Source organism: Sus scrofa, chromosome 10, assembly GCF_054392235.1.
Source record: "Sus scrofa isolate SSC_HxYL_T2T_F1_AM1 chromosome 10, Sscrofa_HxYL_maternal_Yorkshire_Landrace_v2.0, whole genome shotgun sequence".
In the NCBI taxonomy this organism is placed as follows: Eukaryota; Metazoa; Chordata; class Mammalia; order Artiodactyla; family Suidae; genus Sus; species Sus scrofa.
The window spans coordinates 17015861-17038911 of NC_139392.1; the positions used below are offsets into that span (position 1 = coordinate 17015861).

General features: G+C 57.8%; 1 protein-coding gene across 2 annotated transcripts in view; it reads right to left on the reverse strand.

Annotated features, from left to right (window-relative positions):
• The window catches only part of ITPKB (inositol-trisphosphate 3-kinase B), a 106229-nt gene that overhangs the window by 4283 nt on the left and 78895 nt on the right, over positions 1-23051 (reverse strand). For both annotated transcript variants that reach the window (XM_084979198.1, XM_084979199.1), the window contains exons 3-7: positions 8447-8546; positions 6687-6900; positions 3886-4090; positions 2277-2378; positions 368-439 (exon numbers count right to left, since the gene is read on the reverse strand). In XM_084979198.1, the coding sequence (XP_084835324.1) occupies positions 368-439; positions 2277-2378; positions 3886-4090; positions 6687-6900; positions 8447-8546 (693 nt within the window). The remainder of the gene's footprint in view (positions 1-367; positions 440-2276; positions 2379-3885; positions 4091-6686; positions 6901-8446; positions 8547-23051) is intronic.

The window sequence follows — 23051 nt, forward strand, 5'->3', positions numbered from 1 at the left end:
GCTACTGGAGCAGCTCGGAGAACCTCTGCCCTGGGACCCTAGGGCGTGTGGGACACGAGTCCTGCCACAGTCACTTGGAGCGGGGGCGCCTCCGGAGCTGGCAGGCAGCAGAAGGAGAAAGAGGGAGCTGACCGTGGCGCTCGGGCAGGCCAGCCGCGGGGTGGTCCCAGGGAGCCTGGCCCAGACGTGTCACAACGAGGGGGCTGATCTGGCTGCAGTCATCCTAAAAATGTCGCTGGGGGCTTTCAGAACAAGCAGGTCCGCCAGCGTGGGGTCAGGCTCACAGCCCAGGTAGGTGTGCCCGGAGGTCGTAGTGACCACATGGAGCCCAGCGTTCTGCCCACAAGGACACAAGCCTAATGCCTACCTCATGGCATTTGAAGAAGGGTGAGACTTCTAGGGTGGCCCTTATGTCCTTCAGCCGGTCCCGGTAGGCCATCTGGGAACAGAAAGAGGAGCAGATTTTTAAACACTTGAGGCAGGAGTGGGTTTTAGGCACTATTTGGCCCATTAGCATCACTCAGTGTCCGCGGGAGACCCTCACGCCCCTATTACTTCAACCTCCTTATCTAGAAATGAAGATAGTGAGGCCCAGGGACGGGGGCCTCCGAGCCCTGGTCCCACACTTCCTCCACTCCACAGGAGGTGCTGAGAGGGACAGTGCCCAGGCAGCCAGGCGGCCTCCTGGAGCCCCTCACATGCGGGTTTAGGTCCTTTTTGGACTGCCAGCAGTGCAGACAGCACCAGAGAGAGCCCGATTGTGGTGTGTGTCTTCCTGACACCAACTTCAGTTTGTGACTTTTTTTTTTCCCACTTTTGGCCACCCTGCAGCATATGGAGTCCAGGGCCAGAGATCAGATCCAAGCCACAATTGTGACCTAAGCCACAGCTGTGGCCCTGTGCTGGGCCAGGGATCAAACTCGTGTCCCAGGACTCCCAAGGTGCTGCCAATAGCATTGTGCCACAGTGGGAACTCTTCAGTACCCTGACCTCCGGAAGGACAGAGTAAGTAAGAGCCAGAGCCGCAAATATCTCTGCCAGTGGCCTCTTCATAGAGCTGGCCCTGGGGGCACCCACCCTCCCCAGGGGCTGGGAAGGAAGCATGTCGCACACAGGCACGCACGGTTCCTGGATGTCATGTGCAGCACTGCCAGTCTGGGGTTCAGCCAGGTGCAGGGGCATGCAGTCTGTGACAGGCTTTGCTGATGAGCTGAGACCCTCCCTCGCCCCGGCAGGTGATCAGGAGCCAGATGCTCAGGCTATAGAAGAGCTGGCGTGTGGGCCCTGTGACTGAAGCCGCAGCTCCTGCCAGGGGCCAAAGGCAGTCTCCCCAGCCAGGGGCCAAAGGCAGTCTTCCCAGCCAGGGGCCAAAGGCAGTCTTCCCAGCCAGGGGCCAAGGGCAATCCCCCAGCCAGGAAAGGGGGGGAGGGAGATTCCTCAGCTGCAGCGGGGCTGAGGCTCCCAGGAGAAAGGCTGTGTGGGTGCTGCCCTCCCCACTCCATGCCAGGGAGCCTGTGAAGGAGAAGACACCTCTCCTGGAGGCTCCAGGGCTCAGGTCCCCAGGGTACCTGAGCCTGATTGTCACGGGGCACCCTGCCCTGGCGGTGTGGGGGCTCGGCACACCCTACATCTCAGCTGATCCCAGTGGTCAGAGCATCTGCCCAGCCTGCTTTCTGCTGGGGCAAAGTCACTCTGGCATGTTCTGCCACCCCCATGCTCAGAGGACCAGTCAGTCCTTGCAGGGAGGAGGGTGATGTGACACCCCCACCCCCTCTGGGCACACCTCCTCCCCTTGGCCTCAGCCTGATGGAGGCCCGGCCAGGCCCAGAAGTGCCGGATGCTGGCTGCCAGCCCACCTGCCCCTTCGTAGCTGCGTGTCCTTGACCTCTCAAGTCTGCTCATCTGCAAAATGGGGGCAAGGATGCCCACCCGTGGCAGGGGGCTGCTCTGAGGATTGGCGAGCACTTAGCCCACGACCTTGCCGGCAGCTGGTGCAAAAGGGGACAGAAACGTTTTCGGGAGCCGTGGCTGCCGGCCCAGGGAAGGAGTGACCAGCTAAGGAAGGAGCGAGCTGGTCACTGTGCTGCCCATTTACCCGCCGACGGGGCGGACAACCACACCGCCTTCCTCTTCACCTTCCTGACGTAGGTTTGGGGCCAGGGCTTTCTGCATGGGCACTACGGCTGCCGGCCTGGCTCAGCCTAGCTGGACAAGAACCCCCAGAGACGACATGGCCACCCCTGCCCAGACTCCGTGCCCCCCTGGCCCCTTCTCACCAGGATGTTAGGGTTGCCTTTAGTGAATTCTCTGAAGGCCTCGGTCACCTGCTCCCTCGTCTTAGTCTTCTTGAAGTCCCGGTTCACAGAGCCATCTTCTTTCTGAGAAGGAGAATGACATCCCATCCAGGAGGGGGTTGGTGGAGGGCACACAGGCAGGCCGGCACTCACCCCCCGGGGGTCCCAGAGCCAGCCGCCAGTCCTGGGTGGACCCCAGGGGGCACACGGAAGTGCTGCGACCTGGCCCGGGTGGTTAATGGGATGGCACAGCAGAGGGGAGCCTGTGCTGGATCCTGACGGAGGAGAGCAAGGGGCGGCACTCCCATCCTGGGCAGAGTGAAGGGCAGCAGGGAGGCCTGGAGGCATGAGGGACGTGGGGCCAAGAACGGAGGAGTGGCCCATCCTCGGGGTCCTGAGTGAGCTGCAGGGGCTGAGGGAGATGCAAGGGCTACCAGCAGCCCAGGCTCTGGAACCAGGGTGCCTGAAGGTCCTGCCGACCAGGGACACCCTCCCCACAATAGACGGGAGAGGGGCGTTCCCTGCCCCAAGTCCAGCTTGATTCCCTTTGTAATTGAAGGTCTCTTACTTAGCTTCCCTGAAAGCCAAGAAGCACACAGCCTGCCCATCCTGCCCCCTGAGCGCAAGCGATAGCCCCATTTCCTGAGCCCAGTAACTACATGGTTCCAGGCTGCTCAGGCAGCCCGGGTGCTTTGCACCTCTAAGAGGAAATCTGTTCTTTCAGGACAAAGAAAGGCTGGGTCCACTAGGAGCCCCCAGACTGGGGTCTGTGCATCACCAGGGTGGAGGGGAGCTAAGGCGCCAGGGCTGTGGCTGCAAGAACAGAACGCTGGGGCAGAGGTGGAGATCCCAGGGGTCGGCCAGAGTCAGGGTACCCGCACCCAGCTCTGACCAGAGGGCTGGCCAACACGGGCCAAGAAGGGACAGAGAACAGAAACCTAAGAAAGGTCAGGGGCTGTGCTCTGCTGGGGACAGACAGTGGCCTGAGACCAAGGGGCCAGGGCCTCATGGCCCCACTCCATCGGTGAAGCGCATGGCCGAGCTGGCTCTCAAGTCTAACAGCCAAGGAGGTGTGGAGGGGGTTCCCGGAGCCCTCTTGGGAGGGTGAAGAGGAGAGGAAAAAAAAAGAGGTGGCCCGGAAGTGGGGGTGCCCAGACTGCAGCCCCACCGGAGGTGTCTGGTGACCTGAGAGGCAGTGGCTGGCCTCAGGGGCAGCCGCCTCCCTGGCCTGCATCCACAGCCCGTCCTGACTGTGGGGGCCGCAGATAGAATGAGCCAGCTCCTCGCACGGGCATCCAGCAAACTGGCTCCCCAGCAAACTGGCTCAGGGCTGGGCAGGGCTTGACGCCACCCCCTCCAAGGCCCCAGGCCCCTACACGCCACCCCTCTGAGGCCCAGACCAAGGAGTGCGTGGGCCAATTTTCCCGAACGTCTGCACCTGGGGCTGGCGGCCCACACCCTGGGCCTTCGTGGGGAGGCATCTCACAGCCTCCCAAGGGTCCCGGGAGCAGCCAGACCCCTTGGGGTGAAGGCCAGGGAGCCCAAGGACCCAGTGTCGGCAGAGGTGCTGGGTGCCACAGGCTGTCCTCACCTTGATGCCCTCGATCCTGAACCCCAGGGTGGCTGTGGAGCTGATGGTTTCCCTCCACTGCATGTAGCGTGGCTTGGTCACGGCCCGCTGGGCCTTCTCCTCCTCGGTGGGGGCCTCGGGGTCCACCTCGATCATCTTCTGGTACATGTCCTTCCGGAGGCTGGGCTTCTTCCGGGCCTTGGTCAGCTCCTCCTCCAGGTAGGTCCTGAGGGAGGGGGCGCATGAGGGCCGCTGGCTGGGCCGCAGGCAGCCCCGGCCAGTCAGGCTCCTCCGGGACGGGCACGCGTTGCTGTGGGCTGGGCCTGGCTCTCGACGGAGGAGGGGGCCGCCTTGCCTAATGGGGGCAACCTCATTCCCGGACCACTGGGGAGGCCTGGCACAGCCCAGGGGCAGGCTCCCGGGACCAGCCAAGGAGGGAGGAGGAGGCAGGGTGCTTGGCGGCTCGTCCTGCTGGGTGAGGGTGGGAAGGGGACTGAGGGCAGGTCCTCTTGAGCCCTTGGCGGTCCCCTTCCCCCTTGGCTGCCTGGGTCCCTTCGCAAAGCGAGGGCTTCGGAAGCCAGCACCTCTGTGGGCCGGGGAGCGCCTTCTGTCTCCTGCCCCCACCCCACCCATCTCCCCAGTGCCGTGGCAGCCTGAGGGCTCTCTCTGAAGCGGGACCATCCCCTAGCGTACAGAAGTCAGGCCAGAAGGTGGCCTCTGAAGCGGCCACAGTGCTGGGGGAAGAAGCCCATGACAGGTGGGAAAGCCTGGGGGCTCCTCAGCTTTGGTTCTATGGCAGAGACTTGCTAGGCTTCTCCTGTGCCTTTTCTTTCTTTCTTTCTTTCTTTCTTTTTTTTTTTTTTTTTGGTCTTTATAGGGCTGTACATGCGGCATATGGAGGTTCCCAGGGTATAGGTCGAATTGGAGCTGCAGCTGCCAGCCTACATCACAGCCACCAGATCCAAGCCGCATCTGCAATCTACACCACAGCTCATGGCAATGCCAGATCCTTGACCCACTGAGCGAGGCCAGGGATCGAACCCACGTCCTCATGGATACTAGTCAGGTTCATTAGCCCTGAGCAATGATGGGAACTCCTTTTCCTGCTCCTTGGACGTGGGCTCTGAGAAAATGCAGCCAACTGAACTGTGCACTGCCCTGCCTGCTGCACATGTGATGTGTGGTGGGGTGCCAGCTGTACTGGCAGGGGTCCTTAGAAAGCTGAAGAGGTAACAGGAGCAGGGGCAGTACATGATCCGGGCCCCTGGCTGCCTCCCTGACCCCCATCGCCAACGGGGCGAGCCACCCCTGCGGCACTCACAGGTGTGGCGCACATCACCACCCTCTTCCCAGCTCCTATTTTCAACTCCCCTCCTCCCCTGACAACGGGCTCAGCTGCTGCCTGGGACCATTCCTGGAACAGAAATCCGCAGCCTTGGGTCAGGAGAGGGAAGTTTTCTCCCTGCACCTGCGGGGTGGCCTGTGACACAGGCCTGCCCTCCACTGTCCCCATCTGTTCCTGGAGACTGCTCCTCCACTTCCCATTGTTATTGTCAACCCGCTGGGTTGGGACCCAGAACAGACTGGTCACATCCATGAAATCTTTAAAAGATAGGTTTCCAGAAATCACGGTACCAACTCTTACAAAAAGAAAGCTAATCCTTGGATGTGAACTTGGACCTGGTCACTTAGGACCTTCCAGGAGATGAAGAGGACCATAAGGAGCTGGTCTCCCCTGGCACACACGCACATGCATGCACACACACTACTGTATGCACTCCCATGTACACACAAGTATGCACATACTACATATGCACACCCATGCACACACAAAATACATTATGCATGCCCATGCATTTAGAGCCAGGTCAGTGATGACAGCTGCAGGGCAGGCTGCTTTTCCATGGACTTGTGTCACACTGGCCCGTGTGTGTGTGTGTGTGTGTGTGTGTGTGTGTGTGTACTGTATGCGCCACATGGCTAGGAAAGGGCCACCATCCCAAATGCTCCTGAGTGCACTGTGGGGCCCACAGGGTGGGTGGGTGGCTGCACTTCTGCAAAGAGTTCTCAGTAGCGCCTTAAATAGGAAGCAGGCCTCAATGTCAAGTCCCTTTCCACACGGGGCTTTCTCCATGAAGGGCCCGCACGTGCTCAGTCTGGGCAGAGTCGCTCGCGCTGGTGGGGGGAGGAAAGGGGTTGGACACAGATGCCCACATGCGTCACCAGCTGGATGGCAGGGCTCCCCTGTGAGAGGAGCCACAAAGCCGCCCGTGGTGTCCTGGCAATGGCCTCGGCCACCTGGCCCACCCCGGCAGGAAGGTCAGGCCTCCATGTCACATGGGGGAGCAGAAGCCTGCCCGGTGAAGCCATAAGACTAAGGAAAGGGGGGGAAATGAGGGGAGCCTCCACTCCAGTCTCCCCCTTGCAGCTCATGTCATGTCTTGGGGAGCCGCCCCCGAGGCCCCACAGAAATCCCACCCAACCGATGCACGGTGCTTGCTGCCTTCTCCCTGGGGAGGCTCTGTGCCCTCCCAGGCCCCCTTTCTGGCTCCACCAGTGATTGGCTTCTGCCCCATCCGGCTCACCAGGGAAGGGAGTGGCCGTCGTGGGCAAAGCCGGCGTCACTGTCCCGACTGCACATTTGTGAGATGCCAGGGGTGAGGTCCAACCAGAACCCCTGGCCTGGCCTCGCACACAGGAGGCCTCAGGACAGCCCAGAAAGCCCGGCCTCCTGACAGCCTCAGACACTGAGCCCGGGATCTGCCACCCGGCCAGCGGGGCGCTGAGGAACAGGGGTGCCCTGTCGGAGGAGCCCGGCTCACCTGATGCCCATCTTGCAGTCCATCACGCATGGGGAGTCGAAGTCAGCCAGCAGGTCGTCCATCTGGTTGTAGCGCTCCCCGTCCTTCACCACATCCCCGTGGTAGGCGGGCACGAAGGGCTTCAGCACATCGGCCATCAGCCGGTCCAGGCAGCGCTGCTCCGACTCACAGTGCTTCTTCAGAATCCTGCCATTGGCAGCGGCCTTGAAGCTCCCTGCAGAGCAAGGGGGGAGGAGGCCCTGGGTCCCCAGCCTTGGTCCTCGCGGCTCTGACCCACCTGCCAGGCACGCCCACCCCCCCATCCCAGAGCCTGGGGATGCTGAGGGGCTTGCCAAGCAGAGGGCCAAAGGTGTGCTTATGTCCCTGCTGGTCGACCAGCAAGCCCTTCAAGGGGAGTGGGTGTGAGTCCCCATCCTCCTCTCTGCCCTGACGTCCCAGACCCCAGGCTCCTCCTCTGAAGATGAAGGACCCCCGTGCTCGCTGCTGGAGGGTCTTGGGGAGGGGTCTGTGCCACAACCTAGCTGCCCCTCTCTGTGTGACTACTGCCCCCAACCCCACTGCCAACCTAGCTTCTTGGCCACAAAGGTGTCTCTGGCCTTAGGAGAGGAGACGCCCTGATGGGACCAGGTTTAATCCCAGGACAGGGAGAATGGCTGCAATTCAGGGGTCCAGGGATTGGCCTGCCTGGGCAGTGCTCCTTCTGACCACACCCTCGGTAAGTGTCGAGGATGGATGTCCATCCGCCTGCCTTGGGATGGACCAATGAGGTTGGGGACAGAGAGGAAATGTCAGAGCCTGTGCTGGCCTAAAGTGACAAAGGCCAGGTCCACAGGCTGCCACTGAAGTGACGCCCCATGGACGAGGCACCTCAAAGGGCCACCATGAGTGGGCTAGACAGCTCAAGATGTCCTCCTGCCCTGCCTCTGAGAGGCCACCTGGAAGCTCCCGGCCAGCCCAGGGCCTGGCCCATCCACCCAGCGCTCCACACCGTCTTCCGTTGGTGGAGTGACCTGCCTGCCTCTCCCACCAGCTCCGGGCTCCTTTGGGGCAGACCCTGCATCTCCACTCATGCTGTCACCCCGAGGAGCCCGGCGATGTGGCCACAACAGGCACTCAGTGAGGCACCTGGCTTTGCTTCTTTGTCCAGAGTGACTGATGGCGGGCAAGCTATAAAGACTGATGGTTTCATCTGTTTTATTGAGCCACATTGAAAGAGAGATTGAGAGAAAGAAAGAGATTGACAGAGACAGAGGGGGAGGGTGTGTGTCTGGTGGAGAGGTGGAGGGCACATGTCCGTGTGCATTTTCTCTTTTCTTTATTTTCTTTGCATTTTAGGGCCGCACCCACAGCACATGGAAGTTCCCAAGCTATGAGTCAAATCGGAGCTGCAGCTGCCAGCCTACACCACAGCCACAGCAACATCATATCTGAGCTGTGTCTGCGACCTACAGGGCAGTTCATGGCAAGGCCAGATCCTTAACCCATTGAGCGAGACCAGGAATGGAACCCGTGTCCTCATGGATACTAGTTGGGTTTTTAACCTGCTGAGCCACAATGGGAACCCCCTGTGTGCATTTTCAAGGTGGTGTTAAGGGCTATCTCTCAAGAGTGGTTGTGACTGAAGACCACCGAATTTCTCGGTGGGCATCCTCGAGAGCATCCAGGGCCAGGTGCACCCTCAACACACGCTGGACCCCTTCCCACCCCCGCCCCCCGAGAGCTGGACATCCCATCGGAAAGTCCGGGAGAGCAGCAGCTACCTGCATGTCCTGCCAGCTGGATCCAGGGATACTTCTTCTTGAAGGACATGACGAAGGGAGACCAGTGCACCATGTTTTTTATTTTCCTCCATGATTTGCTCTAGAAACAAGCAAACGAAAGGTTCTTCGTTAGAAACAGAACTCCTACTTTATGGTTAGGATGTGTCCAAACAAGAAACCCCGCTGCCTGTCACCTGTGGCCACAGGACGAGATGAGTCCACCTCCATAGTGCAGGTGTCCTTGGTGGCCCCGAGGACCTCACCTGCATCAGCTGCCTGGCACATATCTGTGGGTTTTACCCCATTCTACAGACAGGCTGGGCAAAACACCCAGGATCAAGGGGACAAGCATCTGACAGGCTCTCAGACCAGAAGAAAGGAGGGCAGTGTTCCCCCTCCAGGGCTGGCCCATCCCCATGCCGCTTCCCCGTCAGGGGACAATTGAACCCCATGGCCTTTCTCTGTGCCCCTTCCTCATCTCTCTGGGGAGGGATGGATGGCGGGTCCACCATGCTCTTTGGACTGGTGGGCCCGTCTGGACTCTGGAAAACGGCCTCCCACATCCCAGCAGCAAGGCCTCCTCAGAGGGAGGCAAGAGAGGCCTGAATGCCCCAGGTGCAGCAGGTCAGCTCACGCTGTGTTCACAGATGTGGTGGCAGCACAGGCACCGCTTGCTGGTGAGAGGTTTGAGACTTTTCTTTTTTGCCTTTTTAGAGCCTCACCCATGGCATATGAAGTTCCCCAGGCTAGGGGTCTGATCCGAGCTGCAGCCGCCAGCCTACACCACAGCCACAGCCATAGCCAGATCTGAGCCGCGTCTGTGACCTACACCACAGCCCACGGCAACGCCGGATCCTTAACCCACTGAGCGAGGCCAGGGATGGCCTCCAAGGCTCTGGTGTGCACAGGGGTGAGGATGACTGCAGGCCTCTCTCTCCACTGGGCTTCTCCTTCTCAAGAGGAGAAGTGACATTTATTGAGCATCTTATTTATTTTCTCAGTAAGCATGCAAGGCAGTTGTTATTTCCATTTGCAGAACCTAAGCCTCAGACAAGTGATACAGCAGCATTTAAACTGTCATCTAAGGAGTCTCCATCATGGCTTAGAGGTAATGAACCTGCCTAGGATCCATGAGGATGCAGGTTCAATCCCTGGCCTTGCTCAGTGGGTTAAGGATCCAGCATGGCTGTGGCTGTGGTGTAGGCCGGCAGCTGTAGCTCTGATTGGACCCCTAGCCTGGGAACCTTCATATGCTGCAGGTACAGCCCTATAACAGCAAAAAAATAAACTCCCATCTCTATGACTACTTAAAAAAATCCTTTATATTACCAGGAACAAACATTTCTCTACAAGAAAAGATCTCCTTAAGTTAACTTTAATAAGAACCGGCTGTAGGCGTGAAGATCAAGTGTCCCCAGATGTGAGCCCCTGAAGCGGGTGATGAGAAGTGAACTGAGCAGCATTTCAAGTTCCTGAGAAGCGGATCCCTGACCAGCAAAACCACAGACAGTAAACCCACAGGGCTTACTGGGGAGGAGAAGCTGGGAATTCTGCAGAAGAGGGAGGCGAGGAGTGGTCCCTCCTGGAGTGGTCCCTCCTGGACAGGGGACCCTAGAGAGGCAGGTCCTCGTTCTCTGTGCCACAGCGCCCGCCAGCAATCACCCTGAGGATGCTGGACAGGCTCCAGCTGCTGGAGCCCAAGGTTAAATCAAAGTTAAATCCGTCTCCTTTGGTTTTTCTTTTTTTTTTTTCCTCTCTCTCTGCTGAGACTCAGCTGCTTTCTGTCATCAAGTTTTCAAGTCAAAATCTGTTTAAGGAGGATTCTCCTTCCCTAAGGAAACTGGTTACATTTACTCCACCCCAGAAACCCCTGCTCTACCCCCAAGAGCTGGTCTATTCTTAAGCGAGGGCAGCGCTCTGCCAGGCCATGTGACAAAGGGCCGGCCTCACCAACAATGGTATTCTTTTGAGATGCTTCTGATGGAGATCACCAAAGAAAGCTAAGGCAAGCCAGCGTTCCTTATCTAAGCCCAAAGGCTGCACAAATACTCAGGGCAGACAATACATGAGGGCAGCAACGGGAAAACTAGTTACACAAGGTGACCGACTGAGTGGTGGCTTGTCTCACTCCCGGGGAAAACATTAAGGTGGATCCAGAAGCAGATGCATAGCCGCTCGCCACCTACTGGACACGCCCCTACAGCAGAGCTCAGAGGGGACGAGGGTGCAGCAGGTGGAGGGTAGGGGGGGGGGCAGTGTTCTCCATCTAGGGCTGACCCCATCCCCATGCCACCTCCCATCAGGGGACAACTCAAGCCACACAGCCCTTCTTCATGCCCCCTCTCAGGGCCTCAGTTTCCTCATCTGTCTGGCGAGGGATGGATGGCTGGTCCACTGAACTCTTGGGACTGTAGACACTCCTGCACTCTGGAAAACAGCCTCCTGCATCCCAACATCAAAGGCCCCTAAGAGGAAGACATGAGAGAGGCCAGGATGCCCCAGGTGCAGCGTGTCATCTCATGCTGTGTTCGTAGATACATAGGTGTGGAGGCAGCTGAGGACCCCAGGGGGCGTGTGTCCCGCTGCTGGGGGGCTTGGAGGATGTGAAGATGGCTGCCCACTGGGATGCGAGCCATCAGGAAAGCTGCAGCCTGTGGAGACCGCCTGGGGCCAACTTGAGGGAAACGAAGACCACTGCCGGCCCAGAGGCCTGGGATGAGGACTGGGCACAGCTGGGGCCAGATGTGCTGGGAAAAGGAGCTGGAAGCAGGGCTTGATAAGGGTGAGTGGCTGAGAAGCCAGGACTCAGAGGAGTAGGGTGTGGGGGAGGCAGGCAGACCTGGGCCTGAGTCCTGGCTCCATCCACCCCTCCCTTGGGACCTGGGACAAGCTCCTGACCCTCCTTGAGGCCCTATTATCTGACCTGTAAAATGGGAATAACACATGGATTCCTTTGATCCCATTAGAAGTTCATGGGCACAGAAGGTGTTTGTGGAAGAGTCCCATGGGTTTGAGCTCGAGGACGGGTGTCCCCGAAGTTACCCTCCTTTCCACCAGTCTGGAGCCAAATGGAGGTGTTGCCATGGTTACTAAAGAAGAAAGGCCACAGACGGAGCCTGTGGGGATGGAGCTCTCTGAGACCCTCAGGGATCCAGTGGCCAGGGGGCCTGGGACCAGAGAGGTAGGAGGGAACAGGCATGAGTGAGAGTCTCAAGGCTCAACCCCGCTCTACAAAGAAGTGGGTGCTCCAGGGTTGGGGGAGTGGTCCTCTGATGGCTCTGGGACCCAAGAGGCTTCCAATAAGGCTGAGCTCTGAGTAAAGGAGGCACTGTTCTGTGCACGAGGAAGCATGTCTTCATCGTGAACGTGGGCCCAACACGGCCAAGGCCAGAGAGGCTTCCCCTTCCAAGGTGGCGTGTTCCACTGGTACGGGTTGCACCCCAGGGGACTTCTGGACTCTGCTGGCAGTGGCACTCTGGGGCTCTTCCCCAGGGTTTTTAAATAGCAGCACCCAGGCGGTGCCTAACATTGCTGCCAAGTGCTAAACAGAAAAGCAGATGTGGTCCAGGCCCAGGAAAAAGGCTGCAGGGTGACCGCTGTGTGTCCCCCCCCCCAACCCCCTGCCCTGGCCTGGCCCCCAGGAGCAGAGGGAAAGGGGAGGGCAGCAGGCGATTACAGAGAACTGGTTTTCTTATGAGGCCCAGGAGACTGCCGCACCCCTGCAGGAGCACCTCCTGCGGCAGAAGCCGCTTTCCAGGCGGCGGGTTCCAGCCTCTCTCCAAGCCCCTCGGCAGAGGAAGCCACAGTCCTCAGAAATGGATGCCAGGCCTCTCCCCCAACCTACGCCAGGCGACCGAGGCAAGAAAGGAGGGCAGCCTGATCACCCGGAAGATGGCTCACTCAGGGCTCCGGCCCTCACCTCTTCTCTCCTGGGAGGTTCCCAATGACCTAGTCATGTCTCTGACAGCAGCCACAGCCCCGGATCTCTGGCTTCTCAAGCCCAGCTTTGTCAAACGCACAGGCACAGCCCTCAAGTGCCTTGAATGTGGCAGGGCCCGGCCACCCGGTCCCTCCCTCGGGCAGCGCGGGCTGCCTACTGACCTCACAGGCCCATTCTTTCATTGCCTCCCAATCAGCAGGGCATCTGTACACGCTTTGCTGACCCTTCCTGGAACGCCCCCAAGATGCCACCCCTGACGGCCTCCCCAGCACCGGCCTGGTGTCTGCATTCTCATCACTGCTGGGGTCTCACTGTGGGACAGGAGCTGGACCAGGTGCTCTACGGCCTCCTTCCTCATCTTCAAACAACCTGATAGGTAGGAGTATTCCCTCTGCAAGATGAAGACTCTCACATGTTGAGCTGCTTCCCCGAAGTTGTGTCATGCTCCTCCCCACCAGCAGGTGCCAGCGTCTAGGGGAACCTCAAACCCATTCACCAACTGCCATGCCTATCAACAAGCAGGGCCCCTTCCAGCCTGGAGCACGCTGGGCGGGGTGACAGGGACAGCAGATTGGGCAGGAAGGACAAGGATTTCTTCTAGGAATTACCATCGGGGCTCAGTGGTGATGAACTTAAGATCCATGAAGATGCGGGTTCGATCCCTGGCCTTACTCAGTGGGTTAAGGATGCAGTGTCGCTGGGGCTGTGGTGTAGGTGGGCAGCTGCAGCTCCAATTTGACCCCTAGCCTGGGAACTTCCATATGCCCTAAAAATACAAAAAAAAAAAAAAAAAAAAAGATTTCTTCTAGGTAGTTCCCCTGCTAGGCTCACAGGCCACTCTGCTTGGGGGCGGGGGGTGGGTGTCTTCTGGCTGCTTCTTTAGCAGAGGGTTCCAGAGCATTCATGAGATGCTCCCGCAGCCAGCCACCCAAGCCCCAGGTATGTCTCATTCCAGGGCTGGGCAGGTGCCACTCGCAGCTTGGCTGGGGCCCCAAGGATCTCCCATGAGTCAGATCAGACCAGCTCAACGCTCCCAGACCATGGTTGGAATTCTGCACTTGGGATGTACTTGGGAGCCCTTCAGGGGAAAGGAACGCCCCTCCAGAGCTGATGACCTATGGAGCAGGGCAGGGACCCCAGGGTGGGCTGGAGACATCCAGCTTTCACCTTGATCCTGTGCTGGGGTAGGCTGACCACTGCCCAGAAGTGAGGTTTCTCCAGCAACGCCTCGGCTGACGGCTGATGACTGCCCTGCTGGCCTAAACACACACTAGTTCTGCTTGCGCTGTTTTCTACCTGAGAGCAGGGCCGGGCCTTCCGCTGGCGTTTGTTACAGCTCTGACCTTGCTCTGTAGAAGATGGGGGTCTTGTCATCCACACTGGCTGCGCAGGAAAAGGCTGGACCCTCATCCACTAGGAGAAGTTTAGAAGGATCAGAAAACAGCCAGAGCTGGCGGGTGGGGGTTGGCCCTTTAAGACTCAGCGTGGCTGGAGGTGCCTGGTGCCCTGAGGCTGGTCTGGGCAGGTACCTCCCTTTGTACCTGACTTGACAGGAGCAAAAATATTCAGAGAATGTGGAGAGAGATTTGTAGTAGGAGAAAACAAAACAAAACTAGCAGCAAATAAATCCCAACCCTCTTGAGGTGACAGAAAGCCCCAGGAAAGGGACTTTCAGAACCTGGCAAACACCAGCTGAGCCTCTCCAGCCACAGGCAGCCAGTCTCCCCGGCGGCTCAGACTTCACGGGCCGGTACAGCCTGCGGGGTGACCGGCGCCTTTGTGAGGCTCAGGCCCTCACACAACCCAGCTCCCTTTTTCCTCCCCTTCTCTGCCCAACTTTTGGCCTCACAGCAGAGGGGATCCTGCTCCCCAGAGGCCAGCAGCAACATAGGGCGACCCTCCCCTCGGCAGGTGGCATCTTGGCAGCGTGGGGCAGCCCTGGCGAGGAGCGCAGCCGTTCACCCCCCTGGCCTGGGCTCCGAGTCACCCTTGGGAGCCCAGCGTGGAAACGATCCCTTGGCCAGCGGGGCTGCCGGGCCCGGGCTGGGCCCAAGAGAGGAAGTCTCCAATGTTCTGTGTTTATCTAAACCAGACTCCAAGCCTCCCTGTGATGCTAATGGCTCCTGGGTAAACGCCACCCTCCTGCTGGCTCAGCCAGTCATTGGTCTGACAGTATTCAGGCTGCAGGGAACACAGCCTTAGACAAATAAGGGGCTAAGTGGGATGATCTCAGAGCCAGGCCTTTGTCTCCCATCAAACAGGCAGAAAGGACTGGCGGAGATGATGACGAAGACGAGGAGGAGGAAGGTGGGGAAGCAGAGACCAGCGCCAAGGCTGGGGGATAAGAAGGCCTCTAGCCACTGCACTCACGGGTCGCTTTAACTACCGTCAGGATCGGCTGCATGATACACCGGGCTCAGTGCAAAATAAAAATGTGCACCTCTTGCTCCAAATTCGGTTAAGAGCACTGGGGTGAGGTCGCAAAGCGCGCACCCCTCGCTGACTGAGCGGTTCTCCCACCCAGGAAGCTGGCCTTGCCCCCTGGCGTAGAAAACAGCTCCACTGTTTGGTGGTGGCAGGTGACCCTGGGCCGGCAGGGCTCTGTGGGTCCTGACCTGCTCCCTCTCCGCTGATGACCACAGGCTTGAGGCCTCAGGGGCCTGGGGCTCTCCTTGGGGGGCTTTACAGCAACAGCAGCCCTAAAAGTACAGGAGGGGCTGTGACGGTCACCCTCAGGCAAAGGGCGGAGGGGCACCGCCAGCTTCCCCACAGGAGGGCCAGCTGCCCAGGGCCAGCACCTTCTCCTCCACTCAGCCCACCATGCCCTGTGGGGTCTGCTTCCTGTCTTCTTTATAGCCCCCACCTGCCCCTCCAAAACAATGTTGTGTTTCTCCATGTAATTTGGGGTGGGCGGAGGAAGAAAGGGTAGTGCTGGGGGAACAGCTGCTCCTTTGCTGGGGGACAGCCTCAGATCCTGTAGGATGGTCAGCAGGCCCCTTCCCCATCTACCCCGGGAGCATCTGCAATTCACCCGAAGGGCTTTGACATTTTGCTGGCAACCCTTAGCTCCATATTCCTCCCTGCCCACCCTCTGACACTGTAAGGGTGACACTTTCTGCCACCAGGGATCTTCACACAAGAACGGGTGCAGAGGCAAAGGACTCAGCTGGCCCCTCGGCATCTCAGATATCGCTGTCCCCAGAAACCCCTCCTCGGCTGGAGCTGTGCCCCCTGAGCCTTGGGCATGCCTGCAAGCCAGCTCTCATCTGGGCAAGTATAACCCTTCTGAGAGCCAGGATCCCCAGCCCCTGGCCCCACCAGGCGCTCAGCAAACCCTTGCCGGGGGGCTCTGAGAAGCTGCCACAGTCAGCTGGGCCTTCAGGCTGAGCCAAGCCCCACACAGCAGGAGGTGGGAGACCACATCCAATGTCGCCCATCAGGCACCTAGGCAGAGCCTCCGGCAGCAAGCTGAAGTTTCCAGGCTGGTGTGGGCTCTGCGCACAGCCCCTGCAAGGCCTGGACCGGGTCAGAGAAGCGGACCTCCTGGAGAGAGCCCCCCCCACCCTGCTTTACCCAGGGCACCCCGGCCTGCCTGAAGCGTCCCTTCCTGCTGCCGCTTCACCGGCCTGCAAAAGAGGACTGAAGCGGCATACTCTCCCCTCCGGCTGGAGTGTGTGGAAAACCCTCTGCCTCTAAGCTGGAAAGGCAGGCCACAGTGTTGCATTTCGGTTCCAGAGGACAGCACGCAAAGCGGAGCACAGCCCAGGTTTGGGATTGAGGAGGATCCCTTGCTCTTCCGACTCCCGGCTGCAGCGGAGAACGAGCCTTTGAACCTCTCCCACCTCAGTGTTCTCATCTGTAAACGGGGCACGATACCACTGCACCCGCCCTGCCCAACCCCACAGACTTACAGAGATGACTGGTGAGGTGGGACCACATGAACACGCGCTCTGTACACCCTCACGTGGTCTGTTTGTATGTCTGTCTTTTGTTGCGTGCGTGTGTGTCTTTTTAGGGCCGTACTCGCAGCATATGGAGGTTCCCAGGCTAGGGGCTGAATCAGAGCTGCATAGCCACAGCAATGCAGGCTCCGAGCTGAAATCTGCAACCTATACCACAGCTCACAGAAACGCCGGAGTCTTCAACCACTGATCAAGGCCAGGGATCGAACCTACATCCTCATGGATACCGGTCAGATTTATTACTGCTGAGCCACGACGGGAAATACCACCCCCACCCTATCCCCCCGGTTTTTAAAATGAAATAGTTTTCTCCTCCAAGGCACAGGAGACTGGCAAAAATCCACTGCGCACTTCCAGAGGGTCAATCACTGCTGGTGTCAAGATGATGAGCTAACTGTGTGATCAACTGCTTACAAAGCTTCCCCTGGGATGCTCTCGGCAGCTGGGAACCCACAGGGCGGCTCCCGTTCGGCCTGCGTGACTCAGGGAGAGCAGAGCCAGCCAGCGCCCGGGTGTCTCCACGCCAGTTTCTGGTTCAAAAGGTCAGTGAAGGTGCCAAAAGGAGAAAGAAGAGTTTCCCCAAGAATCCCATTTCACGCATGCGGAACTCTGCTGGGCACCAGCGAAAAACATAATAAAAAGACTGCTGAACAAACTTCATTTTATACAGAGGGTTTTTAACTCCTCCTTTTTTTTTTTTTTTTTTTTTTTTTTTTTGTTTAAATTCCCAGGCTAGGGATGGGAATTCCCAGGCTAAGGATGGCATTGGAGCTGCAGCTGCTGGCCTATGTCACAGTCACAACAACTTGGGACCCAAGCCACATCCACCACCTACACCACAGCTTGCAGTAATGCTGGATCCTTAACCCACTGAGTGAGGCCAGGGATCGAACCCGCATCCCCAGGGACCCTATGTTGGGTTCTTAACCCGGCGAGCCACTGGAACTCCTTAATCCCTTTCCCACCTGAGTTGTTCCCCCAATAGTCTAAGCATTTGTCCAGGACTTCCCTCTTTATTCAAATAATTAGGTCACTTGGTTGACTTTTATTTTTAATAATTATAAAAAATATAAAGAGAAAGGGGAAATCTCTAAAATATCAGAAAAGGGAAATTATCTCTGGACCCCGTGACTCTCCAAAACAGTATTACCAGAATCGTTTCCCTTGCTGCACACGTGGGCCTGTGTGTGTGCCTGTGTGCTGGTGAGGGCCCAATGACGTGGCCTGTCCAGGGAAAAGGGAAGAGAAATCACGTGTTAAATGCCTGACGTGTTGTTAGGTACTGTGCTCATTTTTCATGTAATCCTCACTCACAACACCGACACAGCTGACCCCTTTCTGCAAATGAGGAAATATGTTCAGAGAGGTTAAGTAACTTGCTCAAGGTCACACAGCTTCCTGGTTAGCTCTGAGGATATTGTTCTGTTTCAGCCAACAGGATAACGGGGCCCCCATGGTCTCTCCTCCTGTTAAGAAATGGCCTCAGATAAACAGCAAGTTCATTGTCAAAAGAGTGACCTTTCAGATGGGGAGGCCTGAACAAAGGCCTGCCTTGCCCTCCTTCCAAGTCGTTCCCAGAACAGCCTCACTGACACACACTTTGGGAGGAAAGGCACATCAATAAAGCGCTGAAAGTGGGTGAAGACGCCCCTGCCGGGGGAAGGTTCGCTCTGCATCACTGCCTTTGTTCTGTGCTTGCAAAAGTCTGAGCGAAAGGCATTGAGTTGTCCATGTTTGGAAAAAATGCTTTTTTCTTCTTTCTTCTTCTTCTTTGGGTCTTCCTAAAAAAGCAGTTAGGTTTCCCTAGTGATCATTCTTTCCTTCGCTGGGGAAAAGCCTGTGCTTCTCCCAGGCGGCAAGGCCAAGGCTGGCCAGCTTTGTTCATTGTATTCGCCCTGGCAGAGTCCTCCTGGGACGCCAGCTGGGTGCAGGCCCGGGCAGGTAGGGGCCCCTGGCTCAATCTCTCCGTCCTGGACGCCTGGTTAGAAACCTGGCTGGAGCCAAATGTGAAACCCGCCCCTTGCCAAAAGGGAGCTGCGAGCCTGGCGGGGGTGGTGTTGGATGTGCAGGGGGTGGGGGTGGGGGGAGGCCTTTCAAAATCAAGATACCAGGGATCGGAAAAACTAAGCCCAAGGACTTGGCAGGGCAGGTAGCTCTGGCTAAAAATAAGAATCTGGATTTTAAGACTAAGCGTCTTCTTGCTTTAACCAACAAGCAAACTCGAGGCACCAAATGTAAAAACACATTTTGAGACAGACCTGAGCAATGCTGAGTTTATCCTACCCCTCCCCATGCCCTTGCAAGGTGTGCCCACAGGTGAGGCGGTTTGGAATCCCTTTCAGGGAATTTACGGCTGGGCACTACTTTGCTCTCCTGTCCTGTAGCGAACCCAGCAGCTGACAGTGGCGGGGTGGGTGGGTGGGTGCAGCCCCTCCCCCAGAATCAAGGGCCAGAGAAGTGCTGGTCCTTGGCAGCCTCTGCAGGCCCTTGGCTGCGGGCTCTGTGTTCTCAGGGTCGGTGCTCAGGCCTCTCCACCTCTGGAGTCAGATCAGAGGGCTCTGCTCCGGGTCTGGAGTGGAGGACCTGGTTGGGATTGTAGATCCTGCTGAAAAAGGGAGCTCCTGGAGTCCCCGTTGTGGCTCAGTGGGCTAAGAACTTGCCCAGTATCCATGAGGATGCAGGTTTTTTACTTTGTTTTGTTTTGTTTGCATTTTTAGGGCCGCACCCATGGCATATGGAGGTTCCCAGGCTAGGGGGCAAATCAGAGCTATAGCTGCCAGCCTACACCACAGCCACAGCAATGCGGGATCCGAGCCATGTCTGCAACCTACTCCACAGCTCACAGCAATGCCAGATTCCTGGCCTCGCTCAGTGGGTTAAGGATCCAATGCAGGTTCGATCCCTGGCCTCGTTCGGTGGGTTAAGGATCTGGCAGCTGCAGCTCCGATTCAACCCCTAGCTTGCAAACTTCCATATGCTGCAGGTGTGGCCCCCAAAAGCAGAAATAAATAAAATAAAATAAATAAAATTAAAAATGGGAGCTCCTGATGCAAGTGTCTGGCTTGGGCTGACCCTTCATGACAGATGCCACTTTGGCCAGTCACCTCCTAGCAGCGTGTTCTGGCCAAAGCCAGGAAAACCCTGGGCAGCTGCCTAGCTGCCCTCCCCCAGCTGCCCTCTTTCTGGTGCAACCAGAGGCCTGGTTTCTGGGACAAGGGCAGCGACCTAGATTGGCACACGGGGTCCTCCCTCGCAGCCTCTCTCCCGCCCGCGCCGTCATCCAGAATCTCTGCCAGAGGAGGCTGGGGAGGGCAGGTCCCACCAAGTGCTCCCTGTCCGCCCCAGATACCTTTGGCTCCCCTTCCGCTCAGGCTCGCAGACACCCTCTCTGATCCAGCAGGGCCAGCTGCCTTCCTGCACCACACCTGCCCCACCCCCAGGCCCCTGCCCCCAGGTCCCTGCTCACGCAGGCACTCGGCCTGCAGGGCTCTCTCTCTGCCTTTCCTTTGATCCACATTCTACCTATCCCTGTAGGATGGCGCTGGAATTTGTTTTTGTTTTGTCCTGTTTTTTGTCTTTTTAGAGCCACACCTGTGGCACATGGAGGTTCCCAAGCTATGGGATGAACTGGAGCTGCAGCTGCCGGCCTACACCACAGCCACAGCAATGCCGATCCTTAACCCACTGAGTGAGGCCAGGAATTGAACCCACATCCTCACAGGTAATAGGTGGGTTCCTAACCCAGTGATCCCCAGGGGGAACTCCCTGGTGGCACTGGAATTTGTGAGCTGGCCCTACCTTCTCCATAAAGCTTCTCAGCACGCCATTCCTGGAACCTCCCCGTAGCAGAACAGGCTTTGACAGCTTTGTGATCCTCGGTCCCATGTTGTGTCCCCCATCAGTGGGTAAGCTTCTAGAGAACTGGGCATTTATCCTGACACTGCTGTACGCCCTCTAGGCTGGACACACAGTGGGAGCACAATACCACCAGCCGTGGCACTCATCAGAAAATTGTACAGGCCCAGCGCAGAGCCGGGACTCCACGGCATGTGGAGGTTCCCAGGGTAGGGGTCGAATCGGAGCTGTAGCCACTGGCCTACACCACAGCCACAGCAACGCAGGATCCGAGCCACGTCTGCAACCTACACCACAGCTCACGGCAACGCCGGATCATTAACCCACTGAGCAAGGGCAGGGACCGAACCCGCAACCTCATGGTTCCTAGTCGGATTCGTTAACCACTGCGCCACGACGGGAACTCCTCAAAACTCTTTATGCTCACCTGCTGAAGCCTGGATTGTTCCAGAAACATCTCCAGGGAGCATCCTTGTGTGGATTTGCTGTTCCCTCTGCCTGGGGTTCATGCCATACCACCAGGCTCCAGGAGAGCTGGGTCCACTCCAGGAGTCTTTTCACATGCCCGCACAAGGCCCTGGGGCTGCTTGCAGTCTGGTGTAATCCCTTCCACTCAGCGCGGCTCCAGACCCACCCGCGTCCCTCTCCCTAACTTTACAGGAGCTGGCAACAGAGAGGCTTGCAATCTTGTCAAACCAGCCCACCTCCCCCCTTTTTTTTTTTTTTTTTTTTTTTTGGTTTTCACCCAAGAACGGAGGTATCTTTCACCCAAAATGGAACGGCTCCTCATACTCCCAACCAGGCAGGGCCCGGCCAATGTTCCATCTCTGATCCAGAAGGTCACTGACTTGGCTCCTCCTTCCTCCTCCCTGCTGGACTCCATCCTCTTAAGAACTAAAAATAATGGGGGCGAGAGGAAAGAGGGGAGAGGGAGAAGCCGCTGAAAGCATAGGAAGTGCTTTGGCGCACAGAGGCCCAGCACACCTCTCCCACTGCTGGGCCGCTGCAGCCCAGGGGGGAGCAACAATAGGAGGAAACGGCGCGGGGGGGGGGGGGGAAGGGAGGAGCGGGGGCGGGGGGGGCTGGCGGCCTCTGGGAGCTGACTTCCTCAGGGACAAAGCTCACAGGACAGAAATGCTCAGCCTTTCCTCTGGGAAAGGGCGTCCGGGGTTCTGCCCAGCTGGTAAGGCCGCCCCTGCACTACTCGAGCAGGTCTCTTCCCTCCCTTTGCCTTGTCCACCCCTCCCCAGAGATTTTATTTTTAATTTGGTCAAAATGCAAAAAAACAAAGCTGAGTTACAGAGGGTGGAAATTTACTGAAGGTCCTTACTAGTCAGCAAACAACTGGCACTAAAGGCCTGGGACTGCTCACTCAGCACCCCCAAGGCCCCTTGCGGTCCCTTCCTCACAGGGGCCAGTGTCCTGACTGCCCCAGGCCTGCCCGCCCCAGCCCTACTGCTACTCCTCCAGCTAAGTCCCTTCTTCTGAGTTCCCAGGAGGACCAGGCAGGCAGTGGAGTGGGCGCCAACAGCATGTGGGGGCTTCCGGCAACGGTAATACCTAGGTGATTCATCTTGACAGGTACTGGAGCCAGACACAGGGCTAGGTGCTTGATTAGGAGGTATTAGGAGGACGCAGAGAGATTGAACACCTTACCCAAGGTACTCTACAATGGTAACAGCAGATGGACAGTTGAGATTTGAACCCAGGAAGTCTGGCTCCAAGGTCCAAGCTCGTCATCACTCTGCCAGGCTGCATCAGTGGTCATTTGTTTCTGTTTTGTTTTGTTTTTAGGGCCGCACCTGCAGCTTATGGAGATTGCCGGTCTAGGGGTCAAACCAGAGCTGCAGCTGCAGGCCTACACCACAGCCACAACAATGCCAGATCTGAGCTGTGTCTGCAACCTACACCACAACTCACAGCAACACTGGATCCTTAACCCACTGAGCGAGGCCAGGGATGGAACCCGCATCCTCATGGATACTAGTTGGGTTCCTTTGCTCTGAGCCACAACAGGCAACTCCTCATTAGTTATTTGTAACATGTAACCTTTCTGCCAGATAAACCCAGGTTTAGATCCTGTTATTCCTGGCTGATGGTATTGGCAAGTTGCCAAGCTTCAGCTTCCTCATCTGTAAAATGGGACCCCTTCCCCAAGTCCTGCAGGGTGGTTTCCAGGATTAAACTCTCTCTGAATAGCGCCTGCTCTGCACACAGAAGCACTGAGTTGGCAGGGTGGGGGGCGGAGGTCACCGGACGACACAGCCCACCTCCGTTGTGTGGGCTATAAGCCCCCTGAGGGCAGGAGCCTGTCTGTGCGATGAAACACACAGAGGGGACCCTGGACTGCTCAGTAGAATGAGCAGCAGGTCTGATCGCCTCCTCTTCCAGGCAGCCTGGGCCTTTCCAAGAGGCAAGTGCAGAGAGCAAGGGCCACAGCTGGCAGGCAGTGGGGCCTCAGCAACAGGCCTAGTCCTTGCGGTGAAATGACCCCTGGAACTGCTGGGGGCTGGCCTTAAACAGAATCTTTCAGAGTTCCTGTCATGGCTCAGCAGAAACGAATCTGACTAGCATCCATGAGGATGCAGGTTCCATCCCTGGCCTCGCCCAGTGGGTTAAGGATCCAGTATTGCCGTGAGCTGGGGTGTAGGTTGCAGATGTGGCTCAGATCTGGCATGGCTCTGGCTGTGGTGGAGGCTGGCAGCTACAGCTCCGATTCGACCCCTAGCCTGGGAACTTCCATATGCTGCTGCTGAGGCCCTGAAAAGATAAAACCAACCAACCAACCAACCAACCAACCAACCAACCCAGAGTCTTTCTGGAAGCCCACAACACCCGGGAGCCCTGC